The sequence below is a fragment of the Piliocolobus tephrosceles genome, chromosome 5, assembly GCF_002776525.5.
Source record: "Piliocolobus tephrosceles isolate RC106 chromosome 5, ASM277652v3, whole genome shotgun sequence".
In the NCBI taxonomy this organism is placed as follows: domain Eukaryota; kingdom Metazoa; phylum Chordata; class Mammalia; order Primates; family Cercopithecidae; genus Piliocolobus; species Piliocolobus tephrosceles.
In genome coordinates, this window is record NC_045438.1 from 142,961,597 (window position 1) to 142,980,813 (window position 19,217).

General features: G+C 38.4%; 1 protein-coding gene across 1 annotated transcript in view; it reads right to left on the reverse strand.

Moving 5' to 3' along the window:
- The window catches only part of CARMIL1 (capping protein regulator and myosin 1 linker 1), a 341,373-nt gene that overhangs the window by 91,433 nt on the left and 230,723 nt on the right, over positions 1-19,217 (reverse strand). Inside the window, exons 20-23 of the mRNA XM_023209724.3 lie at positions 19,101-19,155; positions 13,998-14,170; positions 12,392-12,460; positions 9,498-9,591 (exon numbers count right to left, since the gene is read on the reverse strand). Of these exons, the coding sequence (XP_023065492.1) occupies positions 9,498-9,591; positions 12,392-12,460; positions 13,998-14,170; positions 19,101-19,155 (391 nt within the window). The remainder of the gene's footprint in view (positions 1-9,497; positions 9,592-12,391; positions 12,461-13,997; positions 14,171-19,100; positions 19,156-19,217) is intronic.

The window sequence follows — 19,217 nt, forward strand, 5'->3', positions numbered from 1 at the left end:
TAAATTTGTTCTTTTTGTTTGTTTTTAATAACATCACTTAACCATTTGGCTTTTAATTTGTCACAGCAGTTCCGTGGTTAAGAACTTCTAATAATTGCGAAGCTCTAAGTATATTTACATTTTAATTTTTATTTTCCATATGCTAAAATGACTACTACTTAATATCAATTAGAAACTATTAAAATACAGACTATAATTACGATCATCCCTTGAAAATATAAAGTGGAACAAAATGTACCTTTCCATTAAACATAAAAGAAGAAATTATAAAAATGAAAAGATACCTGAAATGAAACATCATTAAAGTGACACATTAATGCCTTTACAGTATATTACATTACTTTCTCTTGCTGCTTCCTAAGAAGTCATCTCTTTCCAAGGTGACATGACTATCAGTGCAAAATATTTTGCCAAAAAGATTCTTGCCTGAAATATATGGCACACACCACCATCCAGCTTCCAGTCCTTTTGCTTTATTAAATCATTTGGCCTCACTGCAGCACTGGCTGTGGCTGGGTCTGAGAGAAGGTTGCTTTTTCAGAAGGCTCATCTCACACACAGGCAGTGCATCCAAGGCTGGCTCATGCCTTCCAGATATTTCCCCAGATGCACCAGTGGTGCTTTATAGACTTAAGCCAGGAAGGAATTTTTTTTAAAAGTAATACTCTAAAGCTTGCTTCTAAAAACCAGTTCAAAAGGAAGAAACAGTAACAATTTTCAAGTGACTTTAATATCAGGTCTGTATACACCACCACCAAAATTATTTGCATCTTAGATTAGTAGGGTAAACTTTGCTTGCATGTACCATTTCAGACTAAGGACAGAAAACCCACCTCCTGAAGGACCAAAGGGGTCATTATCATGTTTACTGGGTTTCCCTGGACAGCTGAGAGCAAGCTGGGAGATAACCTAGAGCTAGTTAGACATCTCTGGTCCCACTGCTGAAACAGAGCAAGAAGCAAAAATGAAACAAAAAAATCTGTATTTTAGTAAAGAAATCGTGTGTGTGTGTGTGTGTGTGTGTGTGCGTGCGTGTTTTTAAGATTGAGTATTGAATCACATTATTTTTTTCTTCAGCAGAGTAAAACTAAATAGTCATATTTTTTCCAGAAGACAAAAATCTACCTGTTAAAATAAAAACGAATATATAAGAACACAGCAAGTTTTACAAGAAAAACCAATAGGCTGGGTGTGGTGGCTCACGCTTGAATCCCAACACTTTGGGAGGCTGAGGCAGGAGGATCACTTGAGCCCAGGAGTTGGAGACCAACATGGGCAACGTAGCAAGATCTCATCTCCACAAAAAATTAAAAAACTAGCCAGGCATTATGGCTTACTCCTGTAGTTTCAGCTACTCAGGAGGCTGAAGCGGCAGGATCACTTGAGCTCAGGAATTTGAGGCTACAGTGAGCTATGACTGCGCCACTGTACTCTGGCCTGGGCAACAGAGTGAGACCTTGTCTCAGAAAAAAAAAGAACTGAAGAGGAGAAGAGAGGAAAAGGAAATGAGAGGTGAAGGAGGGGAGAAGAACAGGAGAACAAGAGGGAAGGAGAGGGGAGGGGAGAGAAGAGAAACCAATAAACACAAGCTTTAAAGTCACCTACTTTTTATTAACAAAGCACAAATGTTACAGTTAACGTATCTGCATACTTTGTCCTGAATGTCCATTTTCTGTACCTATTTTCAATTTTCTGGCCTGTCAATTATGTCTTAATATAGTAGGATTCATATCTATCATGTTTGTAACTGTTTTCTATTTATTATATTTGTTTTGTTTCTTTAAGCATTTTGTATGGTTACATTTCTCTTCTCTCCTAGTTTATCAATTATACTCCTTTTAAAAAAGTTTTTAGTGTTTGTCTTAGTGTTTGCAATATGCATTTATAAATAATCCAAGTCTACTTTTAAATAATGCTATATTGATTCATGAGTAGTGTAGGTACCTTATAATATAAGATTGTCAGTTCCTTTTCCATCCTTTATACCACATTCACCCAGTACATTGTGGTTATTACTACTCTGAAAAAACAGTCATCTATTATATCAATTCATAATAAGAAAAATATAATATTACTTTATTTTATTCCCTCTGATGCTCTTCCTTTATGCAGATCCAATTTCTAATCTATATCATTTTCCTTCTCCATGAAGAACTTTTAACATATTCTTGCAAGACAGACCTACTAGTGCTATATTCCCTCAGTTTTTGTTTATCCTAGAAAGTCTTTATTTCTCCATTACTTTTGAAGGATAATTTTCCTAGATACAGAATTCTAGGCTGCTGGGGGTTTTTTGCATCAACACTTTAAACATTTCACTCCACTCTCTTCTTACTTACATGGTTTCTGACAAAAAGAGTAATTCTTATCCTGGTTTCTCAATACACAGGTGTTTTTTTAGTCTACATTCTCTAAAGATTGTCTCTTTGTCGTTGGTTATCCACATTTTGAATTTGCTATACCTATGTGTGCTTTTTTGGTATTTATCCTGTTTGGTGGTCTCTGAGCTTTCTGGATTTGTGGTTTAGTGTCTGTTGTGAATTTCAGAAAATTATCAGCCATTATTACTTCAGGTATTTCTTCTGTTCCTTTCTCTCTTTACTTTCCTTCTGGTATTCCCATTAGCTGCAAGTTTCATCTTCTATAATTATCCCACAGTGCTGGGATAGTCTGTTCTTTTCTTTTCTTTTTTTTTCTTTTTGCAATTCAGTTTGGGAAGTTTCTATTGAAGAATCTTAGAGCTCAGTGATTCTTCCCTCAGCCATGTCCAGTCTACCAATAACCTCATCAAAGGCATTCTTCATTTTTGTTACAGGTTTTTTATCTCTAGTATTTCCTTTTAATTTTTTTTTCTTAAGAGCTTTTATCTCCTGCTTACATTACCCATCTGTTTTTGTATGCTGTCTGCTTTCCCACTAAAGCCCTTAACAAGTTAATCATGGTTATTTAAAGGCTCTGATAATTCCAAAACTGGTATCATATATAAGTCTCGTTCTGATGCTTGTTTTGTCTCTTTCACACTTTGCTTGTTGCTTTTTAACATGCTTTGTAATTTTTGGCTGAAAGCTGAAAATGATATATCTGGTAATATAAACTGAGGTAATCAGCCTTTTAGTATGAGGTTTTATATATTAACTGGCTAAGAGCTGGGCTCTGTTTAGTATTTGTTGTAGCTGTATGTGCCAGAGGCTTTGATTTCCTCTAGTGTTTTTGCTTTTGTATCCCGTTATTTTGGGGTTTCCCTAGAAATTCTTTCTGAATTACAATCTGTGTCTTGCAGTTTGCTCAGTTGTAATCCACTGTTATTTTATTTGATATGGTGATAAGGTGTTAGGAAGGGGGAGTATTCTATAATCTTATGATTAGTTTTTATTTGTTTGTTTGTTTTTAAGCAATCCTGGTCCCTGGGCTATGGCCTTCTGAAACATTTCTTATCCTTTTTAACCCTATCCCTAATGTGAGACAGAAAGGCTAGAGAGGGAGGGTTGTTTAATTATCTTTCCCCTGTTCAGGTGGAAAGTGGTTTCTTTGGCTGGTAGACCTTTGTTATTTAGAACAGAATGCTCTAAGTATATTTCAAAATGGTTATTTTCCTCTTCCCCCTGTCAGAAAAAAAAAAAAAGAAATTTCTCTCCAGTCTTGACTGCGATAGCCTGATGGGACTCATGGAAGTAAAATCCATGAAAGGGTGGGGGTTCCCTAAAACTGGACCTCTAGGAGTTTTTAGCTCTCAAGCTAGTCTATGCTAAGACTCTGGCAATTCATCACTTACTGTTTAAGTGCTCCTATAAGTTATTATTCTACTAGCTTCTGCTCCTGGCTGATCTTGGCTATGATTCACTGTGATTCTCTGCACCTCTCTTTCCAGTCCCCAGTTTTCAGGGTGATAATTTTCCCTGTGGCTTAAGTTCTTTGATAGATCTAAGGAAAGTCATTGAGTTTCTGTTTGTTCAGGCATTTTTGCTGTTGTGAGGATGGGAGTGATAACTTCCAAGCTCTTGAGAGTTCAAATCTGAAACCAGAAATCTGGTTTCTCTAGAGTATGTCATTTTTTCAAAGCTGATTAGTATCCTATTGGAAATTATAAAGATATCTAATATTTTTATGTAGCTTTTCACAAACTCCTTTTCACATATACTGTGTCACTGGATCCTCATGGTCACCTTAGGCAAATTAATCTTCCTGCTCTTTGTTTTCCATATCTGTAATAACAGAACCTACTGCATCGTTTTTTAAGGAATACATGTATTAATTTATGTAAAACATTTAAAACAGTGCCAGACACCTAGTAAGAATTATATATTGTCAGCTAACCATTATTACATAGTTTTATTTTTCCTACCTATATAGTTGAAAAAAAATTAAGTTCAGAAAAATTGAGTAACTTATTGAAGGTTATGGGAAGAGTTTAATTTTAAGTCAGATATTCTAAATTTAAATCTTGATTTATTTTGCCATACTACATTTTTCTCTCTCCCATCTCCAATTACATATGCCTAAAAAGCATTCAAGTGACCAGGCATGGTGGCTCACGCCTATAATCCCATCACCTTGGGAGGCCAACGCGGGAGGATTGCTTGAGTGCAGGAGTTTGAAACCAGCTTGGGCAACATAGCGAAACCTCGTCTCTATAAAAAATTTGAAAAATTAGCTGGGCAGAGTAGCATATGCTTGTAGTCCTGGTTGAGATGGGAGGATCACGTGAGCACAGGTGGTTGAGGCTGCAGTGAGCCGTGACTGCACCACTGCACTCCAGCTTGGGCACCACAGTGAGACCCTGTCAACCAATCAATCAATCAATGAAGTATCCAACCATACACATCAGGCACTGTGCTAGCTGTGAGAATAAAAAAGATGAAAAAATACATAAGCTCTGCCTTCAGATAACTCATGGACCATTAGGAGAAAAAATCATGGAGCCAGGTAACTTAAATCAATGTTACAAGGCCAATGACAGAGAGGAGCACAGGAAATCCGAAGACCACACACCTAGGGAAGGAAAGGGCCTCTGAGAAGTCTTCCTAGATGAGTTGACACTTATTTCAATCTCAACAGACCTGCATGGTAGTCAGGAAAGAAAAAGGATATCTGGAACATAATAGGGATTCTCAAACTTTACAAACACCAGGAAAGCTTGTGAAAACACAAATGCTAAGTCCTACCCCAGTTTCTGAGGCTTAATAATTTGCTTTTTTCTTTGACAAAATTCAACAGCCCTTCATGCTAAAAACTCTCAATAAATTCGGTATTGATGGAACGTATCTCAAAATAATAAGAGCTATTTATGGCAAACCCACAGCCAATATCATACTGAATGGGCAAAAACTGGAAAAATTCCCTTTGAAAACTGGCACAAGACAGGGATGCCCTCTCTCCACTCCTATTCAACATAGTGTTGGAAGTTTTGGCTAGGGCAATCAGGCAAGAGAAAGAAATAAAGGTATTCGGTTAGGAAAAGAAGACGTCAAACTGTCCCTGTTTGCAGATGACATGATTGTATACTTAGAAAACCCCATCGTCTCAGCCCAAAATCTCCTTAAGCTGATAAGCAACTTCAGCAAAGTCTCAGGATACAAAATTAATGTGCGAAAATTACAAGCATTCTTACACACCATCAACAGACAAACAGAGAGCCAAATCATAAATGAACTTCCATTCACAATTGCTTCAAAGAGAATAAAATACCTAGGAATCCAACTTACAAGGGATGTAAAGGACCTCTTCAAGGAGAACAACAAACCACTGCTCAGTGAAATAAAAGAGGACACAAACAAATGGAAGAACATACCATGCTCATGGATAGGAAGAATCAATATCGGGAAAATGGCCATACTGCCCAAGGTAATTTATAGATTCAATGCCATCCCCATTAAGCTACCAATGACTTTCTTCACAGAATTGGAAAAAACTGCTTTAAAGTTCATATGGAACCAAAAAAGAGCCCGCATTGCCAAGACAATCCTAAGTCAAAAGAACAAAGCTGGAGGCATCACGCTACCTGACTTCAAACTATACTACAAGGCTACAGTAACCAAAACAGCATGGTACTGGTACCAAAACAGAGATATAGACCAATGGAACAGAACAGAGCCCTCAGAAATAATACCACACATCTACAGCCATCTGATCTTTGACAAACCTGACAAAAACAAGAAATGGGGAAAGGATTCCCTATTTAATAAATGGTGCTGGGAAAATTGGCTAGCCATAAGTAGAAAGCTGACACTGGATCCTTTCTTTCCTCCTTATACGAAAATTAATTCAACATGGATTAGAGACTTAAATGTTAGACCTAAAATCATAAAAATCCTAGAAGAAAACCTAGGTAATATCATTCAGGACATAGGCATGGGCAAGGACTTCATGTCTGAAACACCAAAAGCAACAGCAACAAAAGCCAAAATTGACAAATGGGATCTAATTAAACTAAAGAGCTTCTGCACAGCAAAAGAAACTACCATCAGAGTGAACAGGCAACCTACAGAATGGGAGAAAATTTTTGCAATCTACTCATCTGACAAAGGGCTAATATCCAGAACCTACAAAGAACTCAAACAAATTTACAAGAAAAAAATAACCCCATCAAAAAGTGGGCAAAGGATATGAACAGACACTTCTCAAAAGAAGACATTCATATAGCCAACAGACACATGAAAAAATGCTCATCATCACTCGCCATCAGAGAAACACAAATCAAAACCACAATGAGATACCATCTCACACCAGTTAGAATGGCAATCATTAAAAAGTCAGGAAACAACAGGTGCTGGAGAGGATGTGGAGAAATAAGAACACTTTTACACTGTTGGTGGGACTGTAAACTAGTTCAACCACTGTGGAAAACAGTGTGGCGATTCCTCAAGGATCTACAACTAGAAATACCATTTGACCCAGCCATCCCATTACTGGGGATATACCCAAAGGATTATAAATAGTGCTGCTATAAAGACACATGCACACACATGTTTATTGCAGCACTATTCACAACAGCAAGGACTTGGAATCAACCCAAATGTCCATCAATGACAGACTGGATAAAGAAAATGTGGCACATATACACCATGGAATACTATGCAGCCATAAAAAAGGATGAGTTTGTGTCCTTTGTAGGGACATGGATGCAGCTGGAAACCATCATTCTCAGCAAACTATCACAAGAACAGAAAACCAAACACCGCATGTTCTCACTCATAGGTGGGAATTGAACAATGAGATCACTTGAACACAGGAAGGGGAACATCACACACCAGGGCCTATTGTGGGGAGGGGGAAAGGGAGAGAGATAGCATTAGAAGATATACCTAATGTAAATGACGAGTTAATGGGTGCAACACACCAACACGGCATATGTATACACATGTAACAAACCTGCACATTGTGCACATGTACCCTAGAACTTAAAGAATAATAAAATAATAATAATAATAATTTGCATTTTTAATGAGTTCCTTGATACAGGTCAAAACAAAAGAGTTGGCCAAAGATGAAGTGGGAAGTGTATAGGAGGTAGATTCTGAACAGAATTTCCTGCTGTGTTACAGAGACCCTGCTTTATTTATCCTGAAAGCCACTAGGAAGGGATAGAGTGAAGATTTTAGTCTGCTCAGATTTACCATGAAATAGGATGGCTATTTTTTCATTGCAACATGTAAAGCTGACAAGAGGAGGCAAATGTGGCAATAATCCTGGTAAGAAATTATGGGAGCAGAGGGAAGAAAAGCTAATGAAGGGATTTATGCTACATGATGGTAGACTTGCTGATTGATAAGCTAAGGAAGAAATGAGAGAGGAAAGTCAACTCTGGAAGACTAGATGGAAGGTGGTAACACTGTGATCTGAGCAACTCCTTCATCAACTAAGATGGACCCTAAGGTTAAGGAAACAAAGTTACCTATGGGGTAAGGGTTCAGGGCCAGCTGGCAAGGCAAATTTCTAAATTCCTACAGCTCTAAGCATCCTAACAACAGGAACTATCAGATCCCTTCTATTCTGATTTACAACCCAGACAACTACGACTCTGACTGGACAGAGGGCTAGCCTTACATTCTTTTTTGATAAGTAACTGCAGACCTGAAACTAGTTTCAGCCAGTGTACAGAGGCTGCACACAAACTGTCTTCGTGTACTATAGTTCTAACATAAAGAACCAAATTCACCCTCATTTTAATGCTAAAACCTCACCCCAAAGTGAATATGAGATGTATGTTACATATGTTTACCCATTGCACATGCACTCTGCTCCCCTCATAAATATGTATAGCTTCCACCCAAGCCTGCGCAAATATGTACAACTCGACTGTATGATGCAGGCCTTGTGAGGCATAAAATCCAACCTGCCCTTCCCTTCTTTGGAGAGAGGAGCACATTCAGCACACACTAGAGGCTGTCTCTTCTCAGTTTGCAAATCATCATTAATGAAGCTAATCTTTCTAAAATTTAGCCATCTTGGTGGTCTTTTGGATGACATCACCAAGGAGAAAGAACAAAGGGGGAGGGAAAGTTCAAAGATTCCGGCCGGGCGCGGTGGCTCAAGCCTGTAATCCCAGCACTTTGGGAGGCCGAGACGGGCGGATCACGAGGTCAGGAGATCGAGACCATCCTGGCTAATACGGTGAAACCCCGTCTCTAATAGAAAATACAAAAAACTAGCCAGGCGACGAGGCGGGCGCCTGTAGTCCCAGCTACTCGGGAGGCTGAGACAGGAGAATGGCGTGAACCCAGGAGGCGGAGCTTGCAGTGAGCTGAGAGCAAGACTCCGTCTCAAAAAAAAAAAAAAAAAAAAAAAAAGTTCAAAGATTCCTCAAATAATACCACAGTGTGAGTGGAGCAGGCTTCTTCAGATGGGAAATATTTGAGCACATCTAAAATGCAGAGAAAGGTGGCCATAGAAGGAGAAGGATGAAGATATGGGAGAGCAAGGGAATGATTCAGAGGTTTCTAGCACAGGGCAGAATAAGGGAGTCAAATGCACCAGGGAATGGCTGGGCTTTGAAGTGGAAGGTACCTCTGAGTTTGCCAGTACAGAGGCAGGAATGGGTGTGGATTTATATACATTTATAGATGAGGATGGTAAAGTGAAAGCTCAGAATACACTAAATTTTACACTAAATTTCTTGATGAAGACAGAAGAGAGGGATCCATCTGTTGAGGATGAAGAGGGAAGCTGTGCAAACTGATATTCAGTTCCACACACTTCTCCGACAGTCAATCAGGAAGTTAACTATACTTTAACTATACTTAAGCTCCAGCATGTTGATGTTTTAAGAATGTTATTTTATTCCACTTAAATTGCATGACAAGCTTTAGTGTTCCTTAGTTTACTCCTCCCCCAGTCATGCATTACCCCAGTTGTGGTCACAAGAACGCAAGACAATGTGAAAAAAAAATAAAAAAATAAAGAAAACTTTGTAAAATAACAAAGTATTGTTAATACCTTCAGGAACATAACCATAATTTAAATGTGAATTGCTTATAATTAAGCTACTGATTCTTTAATACCTTTTGCAGAGCCTCTTCTGTTTTTTCAGGGTTTGTTTTTAGGGCTTGAGACGCATCATACATAGGAATTGGCATAAATCTTAACGTGTAGTTCCTAGAAAAAGGATAAAATAATATACTTATTTAAAAATAACTTCCTATTACCTTAATTAGCACTCTTTTAAAAAAAAAAAAAAATCCAAAAGGATAGCTGCAAGAGTAGCTTAGAAAATTCCAAACCACCAGACCATTTAGACCGCTAGATTGCAGATTATCCTTTGTAATAACCACATGTCCAATACCACAGGCAACCACATTAATTCACACTACCTACAAAACTGACACAACTTTGAGGAATGCAGTTTTGTTGTTTTTAGTTTTGGATTCCATCAAGGACAGAATTTTCACACTAGGATTGAAAAGATGAACAGAGGGCAAGCCTAGGGAAAGTCCAACATCAACTCACTACATGGGTTTTAGTAACCAATAGACCTGACTGTACCTGGGTCCCCACAGTGATTATGTGTGACAACCAGCCCCAAACTGGTAGAGGGAAAAACAGAAATAAAAACAAAACATTTACTTGCAAAGCAAGCCATGAGTGCCCACAAAACAGTCTATTAAGTTTCTGGGCTCCATTAAATGATGATGTCCAGTATACATAGGATTGTCTCTTTTAAAGCTGCTGGGAAAGGGTCTGCTGCCTGGCTAAACACTCTGACCTCTGCAGGTCCTTTCAGCTTGAGTTCAAGAGCTGCTGTCCACCAGGCTCTAGAAATCAAACGAAGTAACTGTTGATTGCTGTATATTATCCCATTGCTACTGGCAGGCCTATTGAACACAAACATGCAGGAGTGAGCCATTTTTGTGTGAGGAAAACACACAGAAGTCTGAATCTGGTCCCTAGCCTTTGATCCTGACTCTGCTGCAAACTGCTACGTGCTGAAATGATCATTAACACCTGCTCACCTACCACAAACTCCAGTATTAGAGACGACGTCTGTCCTTCACCCCAAAATGCATCTGTCCATTTCTACAACACGGTGTTCAGGAAGAGATCAACTTCACCTTGGGCTACTTGGTGGCAACTGGGACATTAAAATTGCACAGTCAGCTGCCTTGTTTTAGGACTCTAAACTATCAGCAGCACTCACAGTGTGCTTCTGGGGCATATTTAGATGACATCTATTGGAAGAATAAATTAGCAACTAACTCGTAAAATAAGGTACTAATAAAGAATAAATAATAAAACCATCAACTTAATAGTAGCAGTCTAGATGGGCTACTGAAAAAAAAAAAAAAATTCACCCAGTCCAACTTACAGGGTAGCTTCATGTAAAATAATCAGACAAACAGAAAGTTGCAGTTTCTATAGCTCTGATTTTTAACTTAGCTTTGTTTTAGCAAAATTGTTTTTGTTTGCCTTCAGAAAATCCAGCCAAATGAAACTAAGAGACAATATGTCTTTTTTATGGCCTTCACAATTCTTCTTTCCCTCATCCAATTTTTATCATGTTACAGACCAGCATAGTTTATTTAAACCAAATGTGATTTTGAAGCATTGGCATCTTGGAGCACAGCATACGTAATTGACTGTGATGAAGGCAGTCTGACAGTCTATCTGGAAATGTTGAGTATTGGTTGTCCATGCTCCTGGCTTCTTCCAAACACCAGCCTGAGCTGGCAGTCTACATCAGGGTGGCAACTGTGCTGTTAGCATCCAGATGCAGTGTAAATAAATGTTTCCATCTGGGGTTTTGTGGTACAACAGGAGTAACCATAGTGGGGGTCTACAATCATGCAGTGGCAATGCTAAACTGATGGTCTGAGCTGCTTAACCCCTATTTAGTGATGGCCTGGGGTCAGTACAGAGAAGGGGCTGAGAGATGAGTCTCTGTAATTTTGTAGTGGCAGTAACTTTGAACTCCTGGCTAAAGTAGAGCCACAGGATTTAGAAATGGAAGGGACTTGGAGATCATTTATCCTAATCCTCTCACTTCATGAAAAAAGAATTAATCAGAGAGATTAAATGACTTGATCAAGATCATAGGCTTGTGGGTGACAGAACTGAAGACTGAATTAAGGACTCCTGATTCCTAGTCTAGGGTTGTACCACAATACCATGTCAGGCATGAGAGGCCCTCCTGGGAGTCCTCATATATACAAGGAATCTGGAAAAACACAAAATAATGAGCATTTCCTCCCGGGGCTTCTATGCTATCGGCCCCTTATTTTTCACCCATATCTTATAGCCTCTCATTTTTAATGGTATAAATCTGCTTTGTTCACTTCTGCCTTTATAATACAATATGAGGACTGAAAAGCCCAGAAAGAACCACATTCCTAGTTTTATTTTCAACTATGTCTAGTATTATTTTCTCATTTAGTTTACTGGGAAAGTAAATTCAACAATAAATAATAACTGTAGGCTTTAGTTACTGAAGTAATGAAGAAAGTCTTTCATAGTAATGACACAACTTAGCCCTGGGCTTACCATTTATCAACTTCACCTTTATTTTCTGGACCTCAGCTTTCTTCTCACCAGTGAATTCAAAGGTGTCACAATAGGCAAAAGAACAAGACCCAGTGTAGATTGTGAAACGACAAAGGGGAAAGGAAACAAGCCAAGTGTCACACAGCCCCTTTCCACTTTCCGTGATCTCATTTAATTTTCACGACAGTGTGGTGTTTTTAGCAGAACAGGCATCTGTGCCCTCATTTCATACATAAGGAAACTCCCACCAGGGAAAATTCAATGTCTTCCAAGATCCCGTAGCTAGTTAGCTGTAGACTAAATTCAGACCCAGATCTTCTGATCCCCAATAAACAGTTGCTTCTATTACCCCACAGATAATACATATACCATTGGTTTTGTTTTTTTATTTTCCTAGAAAGAAATCCTAATTCAAACTTACTTTTCCATAGCAACAGCTATATCCTGAAAGCCTTGTGCAGTGATGTTGTTCTTGTCCCATATTACAGTCCTGTTTGAAAACCAAATCACATAAATGATCAGACACTTGGAGAAAATGATTCTCGCATTGAATATAAACCTCTTATAGACAGCACTGTCTAGATATTTCAGTACAGTCACATTATATGAGGAAGGAATAATGTTCATCTTCATTTCTAACAAAACAAGGATAAGCATTTCCCCAAATATTATATTCGTAACACATTTACCATGCAAGTAGTGTGGAGAAACTGTACTTAAAAGCAATAGCACATATATTAACTTACTATTATGTTATCTAACTTTCACTAGACAGAAAACTCTAAATTCCAATATTTCTCTGATATTCTCCCAATAATATTCTCATATTTATGTCTGAGGTGGAAGCTATTTACAAAAGGTGCTAACCAGTTCCATGCCCAATATAAAGAATTTCAGCTACTAAGATTTTCCCCCCCAAACAGTAAAACACTAGTGTTTCTAAAACACTAGAGAGAATCTGTCATAGTTCCTTGTGTTTTCATTACTTCCCTGACATGGCTTAATTAGTAATCCTAGGAATTTCCTCACTCTGCTGGCAAAACATCAGTTACTATAAACAGGTAATGTTACCGATGTTACCTGTTTATAGTTTGCTTATAGTTTTGTTTGCTTTTTAAACACAAAATGCATTTGGAGAGAAAAATACTACTTTACCTTCAGAATGTGTATACTTCAGAGATATTTAGGATTTGTCAGTTCACCCTGACACATAAAACAGCTTTTATTTGTCTGGATGATCCCAGCCTCACAACTTTCACTGCCTTCCCTTCCTAATCTCGATGACCTTCTTTACACACATACGGACCTTCAAAGAAATTGCTGCAGATTTTGGCTTTTGGCTTCAGTTTAGACAGAAAACTCAAGACTTTCATGCCAGAGAATAGAAAAACTTCATAAAAGAGCCCTTGAGGAGCAATGTGAATTAACTCTTCATTCACCAGACTGTTGACCTAGGTAGCAACTCCAATCTCTCTGAATGATGGATGGCAATGAGTTGACAGTGGAGCTAGTCCTTGAGAAAAGCCACACTTAGGAAACATGGAATAAAACTGCTAAAGAGAACAGCTAGCAGTTTTGTGTGAGCCTGGTTTTGAACCAGCAGACCTTTCGTGCCCCTTGTTTCTAAGTCTTTATATTGGCAGGCATGAGCAAGGGGGTTAAGACCTTGCGCTCACATCAAAGTATGGGCTCTGCTCACTTAGTGCTGCCTACAAAACCCTCGTAGCTTTTCACTGCCTTTACCCACACACTGATCAGCTATCAACACTGATGTGAAATAGGAAATCGTGGCAGTTCTCAGTCAGGTTCTACCGTACAACAGAACTATAAGACAACAAAAGAATCACGATGTCTAAATTTGGGAACACCCTCCTCATTATTCTGACAGAAGTCTTGACATAGTCACCTCTTCTCAGCTGGCCTCATGGGAAGCTGAGGTCCCCTTGGGCCCAGCGGCTCTGCAACGCTTGCTGTTCAGAATCTGCTCCAAGCCTTCCTCATGAGCAGGAAGGGCAGGATCTCCCTACCTGAGTTTAGTGTTGATCTGCAGTGCTTTGGCCAGCATCTTCGCTCCCATGTCCCCCATTCCGTTCCCGCTAATGTCCACTTTGGTCAGGGAGGTGTTGCTTCCCAGGGCATTGATGATGATGGTGACTTCAGTCTTGAGTTTCGAGTCAGCCAGGGACAATGACTGCAGAGGCTGTGGAGCAAATGACATGTGGCACTCAGCAGTCTCATCAAAGCAGCACCCACTCTCCACGATACATCTCGTGGAGAATGACAGGGGATGGACCCACTGCACGTGTCTGATTTTAGAACTGCTACCTAAAAGACACTCATGGATAGAAACTGAAGGTTCTGGCACAAAATGGACCACTGGAGTCAAAGATGGAGAACTTGTGTTTTAATGCTGAATACCTACCACTTCTCTCTTAAGGGAAGCCAGGGAAAGACAAGTAGGCTGACAAATGCCAGCTTTAAGCAGAGGATAGGATGAAATTAAAAAAAACAAAAACCAAAAAAAAAAAAAACCATAACATAAAAATTTCTCAGCTTTAATATGATCACGCTTTATACCCATTTTATTTTTATACAAGGTGAAATGACACCTTAAAATACTAATAGAGGGCAAATGCAAGATAAAAGCCAGCCAGGATTAATAATAGCTGACAATTATTGAACAATTACTATGTTTAACCACCATTTAAGCTTTTCATGTGTATTAATTCACTTAATCTTCCCACTAACCCATTACTTAGATGCTACTGTTATCCCATTTCCCAAACCAACAAACAGAAAAGTCAGGTGACTCAACCAAGGTTACACTGTTAGAAAGGACCTGAACTAGGATTCAAACCCAGATGTACTGGTTCCAGATTTCATGCTCCTAACCTTATACCACATCTCCCTATTAGCTTATTGCAGATCTTTTTGATCATCACCCTTTAATTTTATCTTTTTTTTTGAGACAGAGTCTCGCTTTGTGAAGAATGCACAGGCTGGAGTGCAGTGGCACAATCACCACTCACTACAGCCTTGACCTCTTGGGCTCAAGCCATCCTCCCCGCCCAGCCTCCCAAGTAGCTGAAACTACAGGTACGCGCCACCACGTTCGGCTCATTTTAAAATATTTTTTTTGTAGAGACAGGGTATCACTATGTTGCCAAGGCTGGTCTCGAACTCCTAGACTCAAGTGATCCTCTCACCTTGGCTTCCTAAAGTGCTGGAATTACAGGCATGAGCCACCACACCCGGCCTCAACTTCATCTGTTAAGTTTCAATCAGAAGATACATCTACAATTCTTTTTTTAAGTCAAACTTGTGTGTGCCTTTTTTTTTCTTTTTTTTGAGACAAGGTGTTGCTCTGTCCCCCAAGCTGGAGTGCTGCAATGGCATAATCTCGGCTAAATGCAACCTCCACCTCCCGGGTTCAAGCGATTCTCCTGCCTCAGCCTCCCAAGTAGCTGGGATTATAGGCACCCACCATCATGCCTGGCTAGTTTTTGTATTTTTAGTAGAGACAGCGTTTCACCATGTTGGCTAGGCTGGTCTCAAACTCCTGACTTCAGGTGATCCACCAGCCTCAGTTTCCCAAAGTGCTAGGATTAAAGGCATGAACCACCACACCAGGTCTTGTGTGACCTTTTTATTTGACCATAAGCTGTATGGTGAATCCAAACCAGCCCACTCATTGTCCATTTAAACCAGATATTGAAAGCTACTCAGCCTAAAGGCAGGTTTTGTTTGTCCTGCATGGTATCTGACCAAAATAATAATAATAATAAATTAATAGAGCTTCCTACTTACACCCAGCTCACTTTACTAGTTTATGTTGCCTTCCTAGCCCTGTGGGCATTTGAGTTTGCATTCCTTGATTTAAGCCATAACTTATTGAAGTGGGGTAAGAATTATTCCAGGTTAACCAGGTTGAACCAATGTGGCTCTAAATGTCAGAACTCAGACTTCCCTGGGAGATCTGGATGTCTCCTGGGTTGCGTGGAGTGCTCTATATTGTCCTAGCCACACTAAACAAATCGTATGGTTATTGCATAAGCAGTCCCAACATTACAGGAAGTAGTGATAGAAGCAGCTTCTGCGGTAATCTATGACCAAGTTCCACAATGGCCTGGGGATTGGAGCTCTCAAGGTGTGCCTGGGTGGTCTACATGACAGCCCCCACACACAGCCTGGGGTTTACCTATGTCTACTCAACCACTTAACGTTGACTTCCAAAGCAACATCTGTGAGAGGTTCATCTACCAAAGGGCTACAGGAGACAGAATGAGGTTGTTGATGGTTTCAAGACTCAGATATCAACAAAGTATTATTATGCATGTGGTTGGTACCAAGAGACAATATTATCGTCCTTATCATCCAAATTTACCATGGCTTTCAAAGTTAATACATTTACGGTAAAATCAAAAGGTAATGCTGTATTAATCAGAATCAAATTTATAAAAGTTAAATGGCCTAGTAAGTGCTAAGGCAATTAAAACCTGGGCCAAAAAGTCTGCATCCATTTAGACTCAAGCGGGTTTAGCTTGGTTTCTTCAATTTTCTTAACATCCTACATACAGGTAAGCAGAAATGACAACTAAAAATGCTTCAGGCTCAGGAAACTGTTTTAAAGAAAAACAAACACAATATGCTTTAAAAAAGATGTAATTACATCTTTCATCATTTCAATAATCTTGATGCAATTACTACAGAAATGATATATTATAGCTTCTTCCTCAGATTGGAAAACTGCCAACTCTCTGAGCTATCAAGCATCAATTCCAGGACTATATTCAAATTCTAATACACCCCAGTTAATACTTAAAAATAATAGGCAGTCATTAATGTGAACAGAACAGCCTGAATTGCATGCATATTTATAAGGTCATCCCTTCTTGATTTATTGTACTTCCATGTAACATTACTATTTGAAATCTTACTATTTCTTTTTCATAGCTGAACATGCTTAATCTGAGAATCTGTCTCCTGGCTACAGGCACTCCCAGGAGAAACACATTCTGTTCTGCTGGTTACAATATGGGTTCATATGTATAATACTTCAGAACAAACTCCCTGTCATCTTGGCCCCTCTATGTTACTGTCCCATGACTCTGGGTGCAGCAGCCTGAAAATCACTGTCTATAGATGAAGGTGACACTGGAATCCACAAGCATCTAGGTTTTTCAACTGAACATAATGTATAACACTGGGTGAATAAGGTATTCCATAGGCTGGTCAAAGAACAAGCTCTACAAACACCAGGTCAGAATGTAAAAAGCAAAGAGATTACTTTTTTAATAATATGTAAAACTCGTAAATAAATAAAACAAAAAATGATCCCAATTGTACCAGGTATCGATAACATTTTTGTCGTCACAAGACTCATTACCTAATCATTTCAAATTGTTTTGCATATTACCAATTTAAAAGTAGAAAAAAATAGAAGGTAATTGCTTTCTGAAAAAGCCATCTACTTTTCAATGGCAGGAACATAAAAAGCTTTTCATTGTACAGCATTACGAGCAACACTCTATTCAAACTTTTAACTTGACAAAATTCACATTTATATACCAAACTTCATCATCTGCAAATATGGTTTTAGGTATATTTTAACTATTATCTTTAAGTAACAGACGTCCAGAATTATAGATGGTTTGAAGAACCTCACGTAATGACCAAAACATAAAATTTATATACTTTTCATAAAAATATAAATGTTCCTAAAGTATGTGTTAAGAAAAAAAACCTTTTGGGGTGAATATTAAGTACAATTACATAATATTAGCTTCCGTAATCTGTTAAAACTGGGCCAATACTGGAAAATCAGAAACTCAGACAAAGCAGAGTGATGCAAAGTCAAATTAAATATGTAAAGCAAACAGCATAAACTCTGAGAAGTCTAAATTACATTCTAATTATATCCCTAATTTCAATAACCCAGCATAAGAGCAACAAAATGTGGGGTTTATTATCCAATGAGGATAAGGAGAAGTGCTGAATTCATTAAATAATAATGAGATTCATTTTCTAGCCCACAGGTTGAAAACTACATCCACAATGAAGAGGAAACAGAACAGAATTTTCTCCTGCCCACCAGCTCAGAGCCCCGCCAAAGAAGTGGGGGCAACGGCAAGTGAGGAAGTGTCCAGTGTCCATCCCTCCTGGCCTCTTAGCTTTCACAGAAAAGTCAGCTTACAGCTGTAATAGAATTTTCTATTCCCTGGTATGAATTCAGAAGGGAAAATCACACTTTTTCAAAATGGGACATACTCCACATGATTAATATAAAAATCACCCTCATGACCTACAAAAGTAGCTATTACAAAACATGAATAATATAACTCTTCATAGTAAGAATACAAACTGATCTGAGTTTCAGGAACTGGAAAAGCTGAGTCTGGTGACTAAATAGGACTTTGAGAGGAAAGGGACAAAATCTTAAAGAGCATCAGTAAAGTATAAGGTGTAACACACCAGCTCTAAATTAAATGGATTCATGGTAGAGTGCTTCTTACTTTGTCCATAAAATAACTTTTCTTTCTCCTAATCCATTTTAAAGGGCAGCAAAATAAGATACTATTTGAAATTAAACTTCTTTACCCTGAACTAAATTTTGGTCAGAAGTGACTTTTTAAAGGGAATTAAAAATACAGAGCGCTACTAGACTTCAAGCAGCAATTAAAGATGGAAGAAAACTTCCTTGGTCTCCTATAATTCCACATAATTATTTGATGAAATTCAAATTAGCAATATGATATTTCTCAGCATTATATAAGGTCATGAAGTCAACTAGAATGTAAAAATTCATGCCTGCAGATTAGATTATTAGCTAAAGTTAGGAAGTAGTAAGGCTAATTAAAAGATAGGCCCAGGAGTCAATTTATACTTCGTTCTATCTATTAGTGACAATCTTTCTTTAATTGACAGTGCATTGAATGAAGTAAAAAAGTGAGTTTTTAAATACATTCTACAACTCTACTAAAGCATATTTATTCCATTTTTAAAAAGTAATGGAAAATGTATACATTGATAACACTATCTGAAAGGATTTCAGAATTAGTCCAGTAGAAATAATCAGTAAGAATGGCAACAAACAGAAGATTTTAGTAAAAAATGTTTAACATAATACTCACTGATTCTTCATCTTGAATCATCTGTACTAAGTTGTCCAATATAGGTGTCAGATTTCTAAAGAGATTTTAGAGATGTGGACAGTGGAATCAAATCAAAAGCTTTCAGGAGGCTGGTTA